Source organism: Ilyonectria robusta (genome assembly GCF_021365365.1).
Source record: "Ilyonectria robusta strain PMI_751 chromosome Unknown BGZ61scaffold_23, whole genome shotgun sequence".
In the NCBI taxonomy this organism is placed as follows: Eukaryota; Fungi; Ascomycota; class Sordariomycetes; order Hypocreales; family Nectriaceae; genus Ilyonectria; species Ilyonectria robusta.
In genome coordinates, this window is record NW_025764457.1 from 587,310 (window position 1) to 604,035 (window position 16,726).

The following is a 16,726-nucleotide window of genomic DNA, read 5'->3' on the forward strand; positions in this document are numbered from 1 at the left end:
CTAGCGATTTTGTTTTGCAATATGCCAAGTGTATACTGCATACTGGAGAGAGGCTTGCTAAAGACATGTCGCCACTACCGTAGACGTCTTGCCAGATCTTAGAAATACAACATGATGTAATCTCACATTGTTCCGGCCATCTTGAGACCGCCATGACTATATTTAGAGACCGGAAGTCGGCAGTTCCGCATCTCAGCCTCAAACATCGGAACCTAGGCTTCATATCTTCCGAATTCGGGTGTTCCGGATCAAGCCCCTGCTCGCGGCCCGCGGCTGCAGGACGCATCCACCCCTGCATCTACGACCTTGACCCCAGGATCTTGCTGTTTGGAATTCGAGCTTTCATTTCTTACCCCGCATCGTTTGATGTGACCTGTACTAAGCAGTGACATTCATTCGCTTAATGGCTTTGGGTTGAGAATAATGCAATCTGTCGTAACCAAGTAATTGACATTAAGAAGCTCAAAATGAGGCCTTGCAAGGTATTTAAAACACAAAGGTAGTTGCCATTACACGCATCCCAGCGGGCCAAATTGGTTCTTCAAGTATACACACACTCCTCCATCAGCCAAATACTCCATTCCCTATATCAACCCCTGAAATCGGCGAGAAATCTCTTCTGGATCCCCAATGGGCATCCCCGGGTCCTCCAAGCCTGAAAAGCCAAGTGGCATACCGGGCGTTCCCGGCTGTGTAGCATGTGTTTGACCAAATGCATCAAAAAGACTCATCAGATCCCCGCCCATCCTGAGCATATCTGGAACTGATGTATCGATGTGAGGGCTCATATCCTGAGAATCCCACATGTCCCCAAATCTCGTCGAAGTGTCCGCTCTCTCCGGCGCTTTCTTTCCTGTGTCATCAGCTACTGGTATTTCCAAGCTTGCACCGCCGTTCGTCAAGGCTCGAGGCCCCTCGCCCTTGTCCGAGTCGCTTTGTAGGCCAAATACCTTGAACCCAGGGAGCAGGCCGCGGATGGTTTTCCACAGCCTCCGGCTTGCATGTCCATCGCGGGCGAAGCTCTTGACTAGTTGCACAGCCTTCAGAAAGCTCTCCCGACACGGCTCCGCAAACACATTCGGCGCATGGCAGACTGCGAGAAGAATGGCAGCCAGCGCGCTTAATAGGAAGTAGTTGAAGGCGTTCTGCTGCCGTGCATATATATCGCTCGTGTCATTCAAGTGGACTAGCACCTCAATGGTGTCCTGCGCGATATCGAGGACTAACCGGGCACCGTGCATATCTGCCTTGATGCTTGAAGTGCTAAGGAGATGATGGCGGTGGATGAGTGTACGCATATGATTGCCGCGGAGGTACAGAAGCATCCGCAAACGGTGCAGCACTCGGGGTTGGTTTCGTGGTGCGAGACCCAGACGAGGATGTCGGAGCTGGAGGTCTGACGGGATTGCATTGAGCCAGTTCTGGGTCAGGAAATCCAAGAAGGCGACTGAATCCTTGGGAATGAATTGAGATGGCAACTCAAAAGGCGGAAGAGCCTCCCAGACCTTTGAACAAAGCCTGCCATAAGCGACCATACATCGGAGATAGGGATAGTCATCGCCCTGCAGAGGAGGTCAGTTGGTCAGGAATCCCCAGATAGAAAGCACGGCGTAGAGGTCACTAACAGGTTCAGGTAATTCCGGATCAATGTCTTTGTCGATGAGAGCAAAGGATAGACTCGTGCCGAAGCTCCAACGTCGATCGAGAACATAGACACACCAGAAGGTTCGCACAGCCAGGTCTCGTTCTTTGTGCCCCTTGAAGTTTTCCAAGAGAATTGCCTGGCGGTGCAGTCCTATTTCTAGAACTTCACGACTAGAAATACCGATGGCGCGCCAGGCCAGAAGTTCCTCGCCACAGTGGAAGAAGTAGATGCTCTGTTCAGTGTCAATTCAACGACCATCTCAAATCAGCGTTGCAATAAGACTTACGAGTATTGTCATGATTTGCACCTCTTTTAGATCTATCTTGGCCTCACCCGAGACTCGGCAAACCACTGACTCAACGGAGTCAACGAGCTTTCTACTCAGGGCATTGGATCCTTTGGCTTCCATGACAATCGATGTAGCAAGGGCAACCTTGACTATCTGAACGTCTTTCAGCTCGATTTGAGTCTGGGGGTCGACCGGGTTGTCAGGATCCGGAGGTGTATCTCCTACATTCCGGACGTATTCAAGAATATCGGGCATCCGCAATGAGAATTCCTTTATGTTGGTAAAAGGGTACACAGACTCGACCTCTTCCTCGTAGACATCCAGTAGGCGTTGGATCTCATCAAGCTCGAAATTCAACAAGCAATCCGACTCCTGTTTCTGGGAGGCTCCTGCTTGCGGCGCCGAGTTCTCTGGGGAAGGATTCTCAGACGGTGCGGGTGACGCTGATCTACTCTCTGGAGTTTCGCCGGTCTGGATGCCCATGCGAGTAAGTGAGGTTTCCGCGATGCGCAGACTGAAGGTAGACCTGGTCGGGCCAACGAACTGCGGTTGCCTCGGCTCACTGGGGCGATAATTTGATTCACTCATGTACACTGGGCTTGGGTTCTGCTGGGTGGTGACAGCCGGTGAGCGTGAGTTGATAAAGGCGGTTCTGTTGTTGATTTCGCGGAGAGATGCAGTCAAGGAGGCGACCTGGTCCCGGAGCCTGGCAACTTCATCGCTCAAGTTGTTATCGTGCGACCTATTCTCACATAAGTCATTTACACAACTCGCTGGGTAGCATTTGCCTTACCGGTCGCCATCATCCTTATCGGTTGAGACATCATGGCTGGTTTCCTTTGGCGGCGGTGGCTGCAACTGCGACTGCGAAGCCGGCGGCTGGTTGGTCACAGTAAAGACGCAAGTGGCCTCGCTGGTGATACATCTCCGGCAAGTTTCCTCGTTGTCTTCTTTAATGCACTTGAGCTTCTTCTTCTTGCACTCATTGCTGTACGCAGTCAGCATCTACACGCGACTCCAGCTTCACACTCGACGCATACCAGGCCACCGGAGCGTATTTCGCCCGCTTCGACCTCCGATTCTCCGCCACCGAGGCGCCTCGTTTCACCGGTCGCGCTGACGCGGCAGATGGTGACGGCGTCGCGGCGTCCAACATCCCGGCATGGTCAGCGGTCATGGTATACCATGAGATGCTCCCCGGCCCGACTGTTCCGAGGGCCAGTGGGAGTCGCGAGATGATGTGGATTGAGATGGTGCTGTAGCAGACGCGTAGCGTAGGCTCTTCGCGTGGCATCCATCCCTTATATCCTGGCTATTGCTCTCGGTTAATGCGAGAACTCCCCCTAAGAATTGTGGACCATTTGGCCTCTTTCTTCGATCTGAGCTAACTTGAACAGTCTAGTGAGGAGTGCTGTTTTTAGTGATTACTCAGCTACATGTCAACGGATCTTCTTTCAATTGGCATGGATCTAGTGTAGTGGATTCTCCCGGAAGCGGCTTTGATATGCCGGTAAGGCGGCGTGGAGTTTACCTTAATTTGGCTGGTGGCAATATCTGTAACACAAGCTTTCGGCATTCGCACTAACTATGGCCCGAAAGCAGTATCGAGAAGAGACTACCCTACAGCTTTGCTTGGAGGTAGCTTCATTAGTGTTGCAATTATCATGGCTCCAAAAGAATAGTGTTTTGATATTCTAGGGTTACTCACACGATTTGAGGATATGAACCGGAGGTAGCACTTACAAAGGAATTTGGGGACAAGAAAAACGTAACAGACGTAGAAATTAGCATTTGTAGTAGTATATGAAGGAAGATGGCTCACAGAGTCGAACCAGTCAATCTGAAGTCGAGAAACTTTGTCATTCAAAACTTACCCCTCTCTGCGACCAACGACATATTGAAATGAAACTTATAAATAGTATTGCGCGAGTGCCGATTTTAAGCCTCAGATGTGAGCCGTTTTGCGGAATCCAGATTCCGCTAGCGCGGGCTACCATAACCTGACTTGGTAATTCATGGAGGAATGCACATTCCGCACACATGATGGAAATCCCCGCCCTTGCAATGCTATAATAAAGACATTTGGAGTTCGCTATTCTATTGCAGTGGCTCAATACGGCCAGAGATTAACAATAACCTCTGTCTGCCAACTTCAGCGAGCTCTTATCGCACCCCGGTCCACCAACGCAGTCGGACGGTTACACCCTTGTCTGTACCCAGCGATAGTACATCAAAACGTCCGACAGTTGCGAGATTGCGATCTTATTTACAATCGACCTTCATCATGACGGATATAGACGCCGAGGCCTTGGTGGCTAAGTTGACCCTGGACGAGAAACTGTGCTTGCTTGCAGGCGGATCCCAATGGCGAACTGCTGCGATTGAGCGTCTCGAGATTCCCAATCTCAAGGTAAGCGAGTCTATATAAATTCCGTCAATAATGATACAATTGATAGTAATCCGTTTTAGATGTCGGACGGCCCTTCTGGGGCCAGAGGAGAAATCTTTGGTGAGGGTGTCCCTGCTGCATTTCTTCCCAGCGGTGTCAGCCTCGGGGCAACTTGGGATGAAACCATCATGTTCGAAATTGGAAAATTGCTCGCCGAGGAGGTAAGAGTTAATCGCGATATTTGTCCTGGGATCCCCGAATAACACTCTCAGTGCAAATCCAAGTCGGCGTCCGTCTCGCTTGCTCCCACCATGTGCATCCAGCGCCATCCACTTGGCGGACGAAACTTTGAGTCTTTCAGTGAAGATCCCTACATGACAGGTAAACTTGCGACGGCATACATTCGGGGCATGCAATCCCGTGGAGTGGGTGCTACGGCAAAGCATTTCGTTGGTGAGTATTATCTGATGCACTGTGTACCGCAAGTTCCACTAACCAATTATAACTAGCCAATGATCAAGAGACGAAACGATTCAAAGTGAACATTCACTTGGATCCACGAGCGATGCGCGAAGTCTATCTGCTGCCGTTCCAAATGATCGTCCGCGATGCAGATCCTTGGTGCATGATGACAGCATACAACAAGGTGAATGGTTCCCACTGTGACGCATCCAAAGAACTTCTCATCGACATTGCCAGAGAGGAGTGGGGTTGGGACGGCGTCTTTATGAGTGACTGGGGAGGCACCAATACCTCAGTAGAATCCATCAACAACGGATTGGACCTTGAGATGCCAGGGCCTCCGGTCCGAAGATCACAGGTGGCGCTGGAGGAACCCCTACAGCAAGGCCTTGTGGACTTGAAGCGTGTGGACGAGTCTGCAGCTCGCATAATCCGGCTCCTTCAGAAGGCTGGACGTTTCACAGCTGCGCCAGATGATCCTGAATATTGCCGAGACGACCCAGAGACAAAATCATTGCTGCTACAAGCAGCCAGTGCGGGCATCGTCATGCTCAAGAACGAGATAAATGCTCTGCCGCTGAAACCAAGCGAGAACATAAGAAAACTAGCCGTCCTTGGTCCGAACGCGAAGAGAGTAGTCGCCGGTGGCGGAGGAAGCGCTTACATCAAAGCGCCGTATTGGACATCTGTCTTCGACTCGCTGACAGACGAATTCAACCCGAACGGGACAGACGTCGTCTTTGCAGAGGGCGCCAGGGTTAACCGATACCTGCCAGCCATGTCTCCTGAAGTAGCGCGGAATCCGGATACTGGGATGCCCGGCGCTGCGATTGACTGGCATCTTGGTCATGATCTTGGAACCGAGCCAGTCGCAAAAACACACGCGTATGTTATCCTTCCAAGTGGCCTCCTGTGTTGTAATTCGTATACTGATCACCCATCCCATAGTGATGACTTATATTTCATGTCCTTTGGCACTGTGCCTCAGGAAGTGGGTAGCGAGACAAACTTCTCGTTTCGATTACGAACTATTCTGAAGCCGCTGACTTCGGGGCGTCACAAGTTGTCTCTGGCGTCCATCGGCCCAGCAGAGCTCTACATGGACGGAAAATTGATTACCTGCCAATCCGGTGCTTTTGAAGAAAAGTCTACATTGTTCTTTACTTACGGAAGCGGCGAGTCTGTTGCTTTTGTGGACGTTGAAGCAGGCCAGGAGTACGACATCCGCGTTGAGTATCGTTCACACGATAGACAGCTGGATCCCAATCTTCAGCCGCTCTTAGCCCCGATGGAAGACAAATTTCAGGGAGTAAGAATAGGATACGAGGAGTTTGACGATTCAAACTTGCCTGGGGAGGCAGCGCAACTTGCGAGTGAATGCGATGCGGCCGTCGTTGTTGTTGGCCGAGATAAGGAATGGGAGACCGAGGGACAAGACATTCCCATTTTCGAACTTCCTGGAGAGCAGGTTCAGTTGATCAAGGAAGTGGCTGCTGTATGTAAACGCACCATTGTCCTCGTCCAAGCCGGCACTCCGGTTCAACTGGAACCCTGGATTGACGATGTTCAAGCCGTCCTCTATACCTTGTATCAAGGCCAAGAGCTTGGAAACGCTGCTGCTGCTGTTGTCTGTGGCAAGTATAACCCATCTGGCCGTTTACCTGTCACATTTCCACGACGAATCGAGGATTGTCCTGCATTTTCGTCCTTCCCGGGCGAAAATGAAGAGTCATACTACTCTGAAGGGCTTTATGTGGGCTACAGATGGTGGGATCTCCTGGGAACCAAGCCCTATTTCCCTCTAGGCTTTGGTCTGTCGTACAACTCTTTTGAAGTGTACCCGGGGAGTATCAGCTCCGACTTGCTGCTTGAAGGTTCCACTTTGACTCTTACAGCCCGAGTCAAGAATACGGGAGGGAGCGACTTGCCAGGACGACAGACGGTCATTGCGTGGTTCTCTCAGCGTTCGCCGACTCGGTTAAAAAGACCTGTCAAACAAGTGTGTGGCTTTGCAAAGTCTCCTGAATCCTTGCAAGGCGAAGAAGTCGAGGTACAGATCCAGGTTCCCGCGAATGCGTTTGGAATGTTTGATCCCAAGAGAAAAGGCTGGATCATAGATGCTCAGACGGACTTTGATATACTTCTGGGTACTACTGCAGCGAATGCAAAGGCTGCTTGGAGTGTGCATGTACCTAAAGATATTACGTGGAGGTGATAGTTAGGCCTGGAAATGACTAAAATCTTCTGGGAATGTGAGGGTTTCACCATGGCGAATTTACTTGCGGACCCTCTGTGAAGTTACCCTTCGTGAAGTTACGATGACAGCGAAAAATAGATGAAATTCGTGTCTGTTACGATACATATCCATGTTCTAGTTTTTACATATCACTAGTATCAGGCTATTATTCACTAGTGTAGGCATCAGTAGATAGTCTGATGGAATATGCTTTCGTAGACTGGCAATATGTTCTCGCTAAGAGTATCTAGGCCTTGTGTGGAGGCTGTACAGAATAGAACCTGTCCCGCTTCATAAAGACGGAGCAGATAATGTATATTCCACCACAGGCAACCACAATATACCACTCCTTCTCCAGGGTCCTCACAATTGCCTCAATACACTTCTGCCGGAGTTCAGGACCGACGTTTTCCAGGACCAGGCTCCTCGCACCAGCCATCGCACCCTGAATGTCGGCATCCGAGAAATCAGTTCCAGATAAGACACGTTTGAGATCGCGAAAGGTTAAGTTCTGGAAAATTGCGCTCGCGACAACGAGCCCAATAAGCTGGCTTGACTGCTGCGCAACGTTCAAGAAATTAATCACGTTCGGGAAGTCAGAAGGGCTTGCCAACTTGGGCCCGAGCGAGTAGCCCGCTTGCGTGGTGGCCATTCCGAGACCCAATAGTACGGAATAGCCATAAGTTGTAGACACGGCGGTATTGTCGTGAACGGTGGACCAAAGAGCTCCTCCAAGATTGAGAAACACTCCTGAAAACAGATACCACATGATGGGGTAACCGGTGCGACGCATGATGATACCGCAAGCGAGGACACTGGCAATGTAGACGCACACAAAGGGCAACATGCGGATGGCAGCTAGAGTGCCGCTTTCGCCGTGCACGAAGAGGAAGTATAGCGGGATGTAGTAGATACTCACAAAGATGGGGCATATCCCGCATGCTGTGCATATGAACAGCAATACCATTTGTCCGTTCCGGAAAAATTGGCCAGGGAAGAGTCGGTTTGCACGCGTGGTGAAGATGCACCAATATTGAGAAAGGAAAAAGACGACGAGCGAGACGCCAAAACTGACCAGACAGCCAATAGTGGCAGCGTCGCTCCAGGCCCAGCGCGCACCGCCCATAGAAAGGCCAAATGAGAAGAAGAAATACATGGCGCCGGCTAGGAAAGTACCGAACCAGTCGAAAGCGCGTAGTTTCATTCTCACTCTCAACTCTTGGCTGCGGGGAATGGATGGAAGGGCATATATGCAGAGCGGGAGCAGAGCTCCAACGATGACAGGATTGATGTAAAATGCCTGTATTGCAAAGTTATTGGTTACTAGCTGAGTATATTGTAACGGGAAGAGTGTCAAAGAGAACTTACTCATCGCCACGTTGCAGGGCTATCCGCAAATAAGCCGCCCACAATAGGGCCAACAATCGCTCCTGAACCATAGACCAACGCAATCATGCCCACGAATACGGGTTGCTCGCTGGGAAGACACAATGCCGTGAGGAGGTTGAGTGTGCCGAGATACATGCCAGCTCCACCAGCTCCGGCCCAAACTCTCCCCACGATCATGGCATTCATAGTTGGGGCCGCGCCGCAGAGAGCACTCCCAGCTGCAAACATGATCAAACTGCCAATGTATATCCACTTGGTGTCGAACAGGCTGTATGCTCGACCCACGGGAAAGCTGGACACGGTGCAGCCCAAGCAGAAGCCACTGCCGAGCCAGCCGAGATCAACAACATTGCAGAAAGCTTCCGAGATGTCGGCCTGGATGTCGGCAACAATGGTGTTATCGAGTCCGTAGAGTAGGTTTGCTGAGAAGATCGACACACAGATTAGGACCCAACGAATTCCCGTGACCTGGCGCTTGTCTGTTTGGGTGGAGCTATCGGAGCCTATCGTGACTTCGTTATTTTCCAATGCTCCTGGATCCTTGTTCTCCAGAGTTGAGTCTGGGCCAAGATCCTTCAACGGCATTATTGCAAAGAAGTGGGCTGTGCGGTTGTGGATGGGCTTGGTCTTAAAAGAAGTAAAGATGAACTGCGCCAAGATGGGAAACACAGCGATGTCTCATGGCGAAGTTTACTTGGAAATGATGGGTTAATAAGCTACGAGAATGCGAATTGTTTTAGGCCAAGATTAGGTGATTCGAGAAAAGTCTTCAGTTGGTACGCTGCACATTGGAATTGTGACATTAGTAAACAACGTCGGCAGCGGAATACAAATTCCTTTAGCCGATCCACAGTCTATCAACATGCCAACCAGGAGGCCTTGGATTTGCGATTTGTGGGCCCCTTAGAATGACTCTTGGACATGGCGACGTGTATAGTTTCTATGACTGAGATGGAGATGAAGGTCACTTGCTAACCGAGCATAGGTATATACGTAGAGATTCCAATTATCAGACTTCAATATATGAAAGCAGTGCTTCCATCGTGCCCCGGAATTATGCAAGGTAGTCATTGCGATGTATTTAAAAGGTGTATTATTGTCAGACAGTCTAGCTGAGAAATTTGACCTTCACGAACAACAAGGGCTTACAAGGGTTCTCGACATCTATGAGGTTCCAGAACGTCGAAATTGAGAAATAACCGACCCTTCCACCATCTGTCATTTCTTCTGGTCGCGGGATTTTGTGAACAGGCTAGTCTCTAGTGTCCCTGACGTGCTTTGCAACTGCTGATACATTCTTTTGCATGTCTAGAACTTGCGAGCAGGTGTTCGCTCCTCGAACAGCATATCGAGCTGCTCGAATGTTTTGCCCTTGGTCTCAGGCAGGACAAAATAGGCAAGAGCTGCGAAGAAAACACTTGGCGCGAAGAAAACCAATGCAGTCTTCGGCCCAAGGTTGGCATTTTCGGCGTTGACGAGGTATGGAATGGCAATAGACCACCCCATGTTGATCAGCGAATTGACCATGGCTGCGATGGAGACTGTCTTGGGTCGGAGACGAGGCGAAGAGATTTCTCCAACGATAGTCCAGCCGACAGCTCCGACTGAGAGATACCAGAGGAAGGACCAGATAATACAGAGGGCACCGACTCCTGTCATGACCGCGGTCGTGGGCTTCAAAAAGCCAAGAATTCCAATACAAAGTAGGCAGGGAAGAACAGAGAATGTGCCGAAGAGGTACTGAGGTCGTCGGCCGATAAGCTCGATGAGAACGAATGCGAGAAGAATGGCCAGCATTGCCATGGTAATAGATATGACTGTAATGACGAATGGGTTCTTAACTCCCGACAGCGTGAGGAAATAGGCCACGTAGTTTCCACAAAGGGGAAATCCCAGGAAGTGCTGCATGACCATAGGGAGACAAGCTAGAAATGTGCGTCTGAGGTTCGTGCCTTGGAAGCATTCGATATAGGATGACGCGACTGCCCTGCCTTGTCGTCCATGCTCGAGAACTTCGATGATTTTGGCGAGGTCGTCTTCAGCGTCATAGTGCGGCTCAGAACCTCTCAGCGTGAGTAGAGCCTTCTTTGCTGCATCATTACGAGATCGTGAGGCAAGATAGTACGGCGACTCTGGAACGAGGGGAATAAAGAGGGTAAGACACAGAATGCCGAGTGGGAGTTGAGAGATGACGCATCCCTTCCACGACCACGGACCCGCGACGGTAGAGGTACCCTGAAGGACGCAAGACGCGACGAAAGAGCCAAACATGATCCAGAATTGGAACATGGCGAGGAGGAATCCTCGGACATGGCTGGGTGCAAGTTCGGAGATGTACGCGGGGACAGTTCCCTGCATCAGTCCCATGGCAGCTCCAAAGAGAACCTTTGGGACGATCCAGATTTTCCAGTCTGGGGAGAAGAGCTCCACAATAGTGCCAATCATGGTGCATCTGAAGATGTGATATTAGCACAAGTGATTCGGGAGACAGAATTAATCGAAGTCGACTCACGCAACAAGGAAGAGGAAGACCGGCCTGCGACCAACGACATCATTCAAGTATCCGGAGCCGATCGCGCCAGCCATAGCACATACATACTGCACGATGCTCCAATACAGCTGTCTATCGGCAGGGAGTGACCAAGTATCCGTCGCAGCATCATGAATGCCAAACTTGTGGACAAACTCGGCGTTGGCAATGATGGAGCCAATGAGGGTCATGTCATATCCGATCAATACCGCACCAGATGAACATGCCAGACCTGTGGCATCTTTTAGTAAAGTATGTTAGAGTGAATGCTTTTGGTTGGATTCTTACACGCAGCTGCGGCTCGCTTGCAGGACCAGAGGGCTCGGAATTGCTCAGCCCACGTGAGTTGAGGGACCTCGAGAGAAACTCCTTCTTCGATTTTAACGTCAACATCATGGTTGATGTTGACGTCTGACTTTTCCTTGACAGACATGTTGGCGTTCTGAGACGGAGAGCGGATGGTTGCTGAATGTGAAGTTGCAGCTTGCAATGATGAATTGGCCAAGTGGAAGACCAGCTCCCCATATATCCAAATCCACATGAATCGTATCAGCACTGCATTTATGGACTATCTGCACATTCGGTTAGGCATTGGTGCTTCCCTTTATCACATCCCCGATACCGATCGAGGAATCCACCTCGCAGAAAACGAATGAGAATCCGGGGTGGCGGGGAATAGAGCAAGCCAAGGACGCCGTGGCGACGCGGAAAGTAGATTCCGCTGGCCGCGATAGTCACGCGACAGGGCCCTTTTCAGGGGAGACTTCAGGGGAGCACATTCCGCCGACTATCGAGCATTAGGCTAGGCTTGGTTCACCACCACACAGCCCCAGCAGATGTGTAGCGCTCGGAATACAGATTCCCTAATCCTTGGAATCAGCCTTGAATTGGATCATGGCGAAGGTCGAGACCACTCGAGCCTGGATGATACCAGGGAGCGGAACAATTCCCCGTCGAGAATAGTTATCAAGCGGAGGGCGCAAGATTGTGACGGCTTCAAAGCGGGTGGGTACGCATACGGGCCATGTGGGAGAGATTTCAAAACGCTGCCGTGCTGATAGGTGCTACAGAGCTGAACTAGACATAGAATTCCATTAATTCAGGCTTCTAGTGCTGGGACAGATACGGCATGCACGATGATGTCAAGTTCTCGCCATAGAGGCTCGCTGTATTGTTGTCATTTCTATTTGCTGGCAAACAATCTATTAGGAAGAGTTACTTGAATGAGCGAGACGGAGCGGTAATTTTGAAACACGATAGCATCTAATTAGATTTATCTCCAATTTCAGTCCAGAGATTCTCATAATTAATTCGTGGGGAATATGTGAACTCCATCTTCTCTGACACCGCAACCCTACCTGTCGTGTGACTTCATCCATGACCTTTCGAATGAGGATGCTCTTATCGAAGCTGGAAAAACCCCCTCCCTTCTGTCAGAATATATGCTACTTCATCAGCTCTTGAAACATTCAGTGACTGTCGCCTTCAGCCATCACATTGACGGACACACAATTAATTACCCCGCTATCTACATGCGAATGCGGAGGGCAAATGTTAGATCAGCAACTTCTTTTACCCCTCTTTCCTAGCCTAAGAGCAGACTACCAAGAGGCATTTTTTCATCTTGACTCAAAGCTGCGGTTATAAAATTGCAAAACCATGGCTCCCATCAACGTTGGCATCGTTGGCTACGGCTTTGCCGCTAAAAGCTTCCACTTGCCATTCATCACTGCGAATCCCGACTACAACGTTGCTGCCATTTTGCAGCGTGCTACAGCGCCGACGGATCCGTCAACGGCACCGGCAGGCTCACACTGCACCGTTGACTACCCTAAAGCAAAGCATTACCGCTCAGCAGATGAATTCTTCGCTGACCCGGGCATTGAACTCGTCGTGGTGGCAACACATGGTGACACGCATGCACTATTCGCTGAGAAAGCGCTCACCGCGGGGAAACACGGTGAGAGAAGCACTTCCAATCCAGATTTATCGCGTTTGAGACTAATGCAAATCAAAGTCATTGCGGATAAGCCATTCACCCAGACCTCAGCAGAGGCAAACGGCATAATTGAGCTGGCTAAAAAGAAGAACCTCATTTTGACTTGTTTTCAGAACCGACGATGGGTGAGAGAAGCAGAATACCATTCCTTTTGGATTATCGAATAACCGAAATTCATAGGACGGCGACTTTCAAACGCTCCGGAAACTCATCGGGAGCAATGCGTTTGGGTCCATCACAGAAGCTGAAATTCACTATGATTTCGAAACGCCGCCCTGGCTGTCGGCAGTTACGGCGGACGAATATGCACCTGGTTTGGGCATGACATACGGCCTAGGTAATTTCATCATGTCCAGTCATCCAACACGGCGTGAAACTTAACAGCTTTCTAGGGACCCATAGTCTCGACCAAGCCGTTGTCCTGTTTGGACGCCCCAAGTCAGTCACAGGTTTCTTTCGTGCGCAACGCGAAGTCGCCGCCAAGGGTGACAATGCGGATATCGAAGACTCGTTCACCATTATACTGCAATACGATGGCGACCAACAGGGTCTTCTCGTCACTGTGAAGACCTCGATTATAACACCGATGAATCAGCAACTGAAATATCTTGTTCGCGGATCGGAAGGATCATACGTCAAGGTAAGATAATAGCCAGCTTCCGGGTACATAGCAGAGAGCTAACAAGTGTCAAGTTTCAACAACGGAGCACCTGTGTCCAAGAAGAGCAGATCGCCAAAGGTCTACTTCCCACAGACCCAGGATTTGGCATCGAGCCAAAAGAATTCAATGGAATTCTCACCACACTTTCTGAGTTTGACGCCAAATACCAAAGCCTTGATCCAGAGACCAACAAGTACTCCGGCCGCTACCCAACGACTCCGGGCCGGTGGCTGGGGGTCTATGAAAACCTGGCTGGGGCAATCAAAGGGACTGCGGAACTCGAAGTGAAAGCGGAGCAATCGCGCGACGGAATCAGAATCATCGAATTGGCCAGAGAGTCTCACAAGAAAGGCTGTACAGTTGCTTGGTCATAGCAGAAAACGAAGCCGCTGTCAACTACGATTAGCAAGGTAGCACTAAGTCTTACACATCAATTTGACAAAGTAAAGAAACCACCAAATTCCCACGACTGCTAATGGGAATGAATAAGATGCGAAAGGTGGTATTCAGCAGTGCCGTCCCCTGTGGATTACTGTGACCGCGTGCCCTTAACTTATGGGTCAGATTTTGGCCCTCAGGTGGGTTCAACAGGACTCGTAAAATACCTCGCACCCAGGATGCAAGAAAATTCAGAGCATGTAGGCACCAGTTTATGAAGATCACTCTGAAACCGTGCAATCCAATTGCATAATTAAGATATTAGTTGATAATGAGACTCCTCGTACTCTATCCAAGCCAGATATCGCGATATGAAACCCTTTGCGCTTGCACACATCTTGCGGGCAACAGCCATCAGACTACATTCCACCTCCTTTCCAGTAACGTACCAACTTATCACTTCTCGCACTCTTCCAGGAGCATCCTAGCTGCGACTACAGCACCATTACCATTGCTTTTGCAGACCGTTGCCAACTCCTTTGCCCTTATTTTCATCGCGTCAGATCTTTCACCATGCAACACGATCAAGAGCTCTCTCGTAAGCTCTTCAGCAGTCCACTTTGGCTTTGAAACCCTCGTTCCCCACCGACCAATTCCGTGCATCTCCACGCGCTGTGCGTATTCATAGCAGTCTGTCCACAATGGCAGTACCACCTGAGGGACACCGGCACTGGAATAATGTTAGAGGATTCGATCTAGTTAAGGGGGTCCTGAACTCTGACTGGGTTCTCCAGGATTGGAAAGGGAGATGAACTTACACAACAGATTCATTGTAGGAATTTGCGCCTCCGTGATGTACAGAGCAGGCAATGTGTCCAGACGTGAGGACGGAAATGGGCTCAGCAAGAACCCAGTCAACGATTCTCACAAGATCAGCTTGGAGTTCTTTGCCAAGAATTTCCCGAATTTTGCAGCCCTCCTCATAGACCTCGTACTCTCCGTGCTTCTTCAACTTCCAGAGAACTTGTAGGTGAGAGTCAGCGGATTGCTGCTTGACTGTGTCTAGCACCGACTTCAGGGCTAGTGCAATCTCCACTGCCTGGTCCTCTGCAATAGAACAGAGAGACCCCAGGTTGAAGTAGATAGTTAGTCCGTTGGCGAGCCAGCTCTCCAGCATTGGATCCGTTTCCGAGATCGGAGGGGCAATACGGAGGATAGGGCCACAAGGGATGACATGAGGAGGAACATAAACTGGAAAGTCCAGCTCAGGGAGAGTGCTGACGAGAATCTTCAGTGTGTCTGGTCGATCCCGAAGCAAGTCGACAGGCGTTCTCAGTGTCATGCCAGCCTGGGATGAAAGGTACTTTTGCACCTCTCGTCTGTGCGGGTCTTTCTCAAAGGAGTAAACGGCAAAGAGAATGTAAAGCACATTGATAGGCTTCAAATACCACGGTATGGGGTATGAAAACCTAGAAAAGAGCCTACTCGTCGTTAATCACACGTCAATTGACTTGAGTGTCGCGTGTAACAGCCAAACTCATAATTGAATTGAACTTACGCCGGGTATTTCCACAGATTCTCAAGCCGTGGCTGGAACGGGGCTGCAAATTCCTTGATAGCATTAGGGCTGAGGCAACTGAATTTGACTCCCATATGATAGCAGGCAGTCAAACCCGGAGTCATGAGGCTGTTGACCACCACAAGGTCGGCATCAACTGTCTTGATAACTTCCATAATGGAGGCGACGACCTCGACCAGTTGGGGACCCTCATAGGGGATGAAGATGGGGATGGTGTCTTTGATGGCCTGGAGGGTAGTGGAGAAGCCCGGCTTGGCCATGTAGGACTCTGGCAGTGTGATTTCTTTCTGTTCGGGATTCTTCCTCATAAAGTACTGCATGATTCCCGTGCCCATCGACACACCCGTAAGTTCATGATAGACTATGGGCTTTGCCTGGGGCACTTTTCTGCGAGCCTCTTCCCAAACCGAGGCCACGTCTGCATCCAAGCCTGCAAAAGTTGCAAAGTGGAGCTCGACATTGGGATCGGCCTCTATCAGAGCGTGTGCAGTTGATAGGAACACATTTGCCTCGCCACGCTCAACATTGGTTAGCAAGAGAATTTTCTTGGACCGGGGGGATTTTGGGTCAGTCATTTTTGAAGCGCATGCAAACAAAGGATAGGTTGAGTGGTTAGAGGATGGAGAAATGGTCGGATGCCACGAATCCGATGATTTTATGCGCATGACTGGAATGGGAGCGGCAATCAGCCAGCAAAGTCCCGGCCGGGACGGCGGTGTCTCGGCCAAATACATTCCAGGCTGGATATGGGTTAGACTAACAAACTAGTTGTTACGGCGAACTCACGGCACCCGTGTCTAAGATATCTGAGACTGAGACACGGGCGGGAGAAGGGATGAGGGATGAGGGATGAGGGATAAGGGAGAAGAGGGGCGGCAGTCGGCAGCCAATAATGATTGTATTTGGAGCGGCGGCATGTTTCTACTGAATCAAGCTGATCAAGGGACTATACCAAATTTATCTACAGATGCATGAAATACGACGGGTTGGGTTGCGGCTTGTGTCTTGAGGGGTTTGATTCGCTGCGAGCAAGCGAAATGTTTCTCTCATGTGTCTACTGAATGCAAGCTGAAAGCTGAATTGCGACCCATCTTTTGGCATGATGTGAGGGGTGAGCAGGTATTGTCTCTCATTTTTCATTACATTAATTAATAGGGGCTAGGGAATTC

General features: G+C 50.2%; 6 protein-coding genes across 6 annotated transcripts; 2 read left to right on the forward strand and 4 right to left on the reverse strand.

Annotated features, from left to right (window-relative positions):
- Positions 1 to 584: 584 nt before the first annotated feature.
- Positions 585 to 3,111, reverse strand: BGZ61DRAFT_537311 (fungal-specific transcription factor domain-containing protein; the record flags this gene model as incomplete). The annotated part of the gene is made up of 5 exons (XM_046254517.1): positions 585 to 1,562; positions 1,626 to 1,877; positions 1,932 to 2,676; positions 2,728 to 2,922; positions 2,975 to 3,111. 5 exons carry the CDS (start codon positions 3,109 to 3,111, stop codon positions 585 to 587), a joined length of 2,307 nt encoding a protein of 768 aa, XP_046099034.1.
- Positions 3,112 to 4,218: 1,107 nt separating this feature from the next.
- On the forward strand, positions 4,219 to 7,000 carry BGZ61DRAFT_537312 (periplasmic beta-glucosidase precursor; the record flags this gene model as incomplete). Its single annotated transcript, XM_046254518.1, has 5 exons — positions 4,219 to 4,344; positions 4,404 to 4,544; positions 4,596 to 4,776; positions 4,833 to 5,670; positions 5,734 to 7,000. 5 exons carry the CDS (start codon positions 4,219 to 4,221, stop codon positions 6,998 to 7,000), a joined length of 2,553 nt encoding a protein of 850 aa, XP_046099035.1.
- A 268-nt stretch (positions 7,001 to 7,268) lies between these two features.
- BGZ61DRAFT_497792 (major facilitator superfamily domain-containing protein) lies at positions 7,269 to 9,333 on the reverse strand (the record flags this gene model as incomplete). The annotated part of the gene is made up of 3 exons (XM_046251203.1): positions 7,269 to 8,321; positions 8,432 to 8,889; positions 9,273 to 9,333. The coding sequence occupies 3 exons, from the start codon at positions 9,331 to 9,333 to the stop codon at positions 7,269 to 7,271; spliced, it is 1,572 nt and encodes a 523-aa protein (XP_046099036.1).
- A 385-nt stretch (positions 9,334 to 9,718) lies between these two features.
- Positions 9,719 to 11,373, reverse strand: BGZ61DRAFT_537315 (general substrate transporter; the record flags this gene model as incomplete). Its single annotated transcript, XM_046254519.1, has 3 exons — positions 9,719 to 10,862; positions 10,923 to 11,172; positions 11,229 to 11,373. 3 exons carry the CDS (start codon positions 11,371 to 11,373, stop codon positions 9,719 to 9,721), a joined length of 1,539 nt encoding a protein of 512 aa, XP_046099037.1.
- Positions 11,374 to 12,599: 1,226 nt separating this feature from the next.
- BGZ61DRAFT_363441 (oxidoreductase) lies at positions 12,600 to 13,974 on the forward strand (the record flags this gene model as incomplete). Its single annotated transcript, XM_046241436.1, has 5 exons — positions 12,600 to 12,900; positions 12,958 to 13,064; positions 13,120 to 13,276; positions 13,332 to 13,579; positions 13,633 to 13,974. 5 exons carry the CDS (start codon positions 12,600 to 12,602, stop codon positions 13,972 to 13,974), a joined length of 1,155 nt encoding a protein of 384 aa, XP_046099038.1.
- A 460-nt stretch (positions 13,975 to 14,434) lies between these two features.
- BGZ61DRAFT_497795 (family 1 glycosyltransferase) lies at positions 14,435 to 16,132 on the reverse strand (the record flags this gene model as incomplete). The annotated part of the gene is made up of 3 exons (XM_046251204.1): positions 14,435 to 14,708; positions 14,797 to 15,459; positions 15,537 to 16,132. 3 exons carry the CDS (start codon positions 16,130 to 16,132, stop codon positions 14,435 to 14,437), a joined length of 1,533 nt encoding a protein of 510 aa, XP_046099039.1.
- Positions 16,133 to 16,726: the final 594 nt, after the last annotated feature.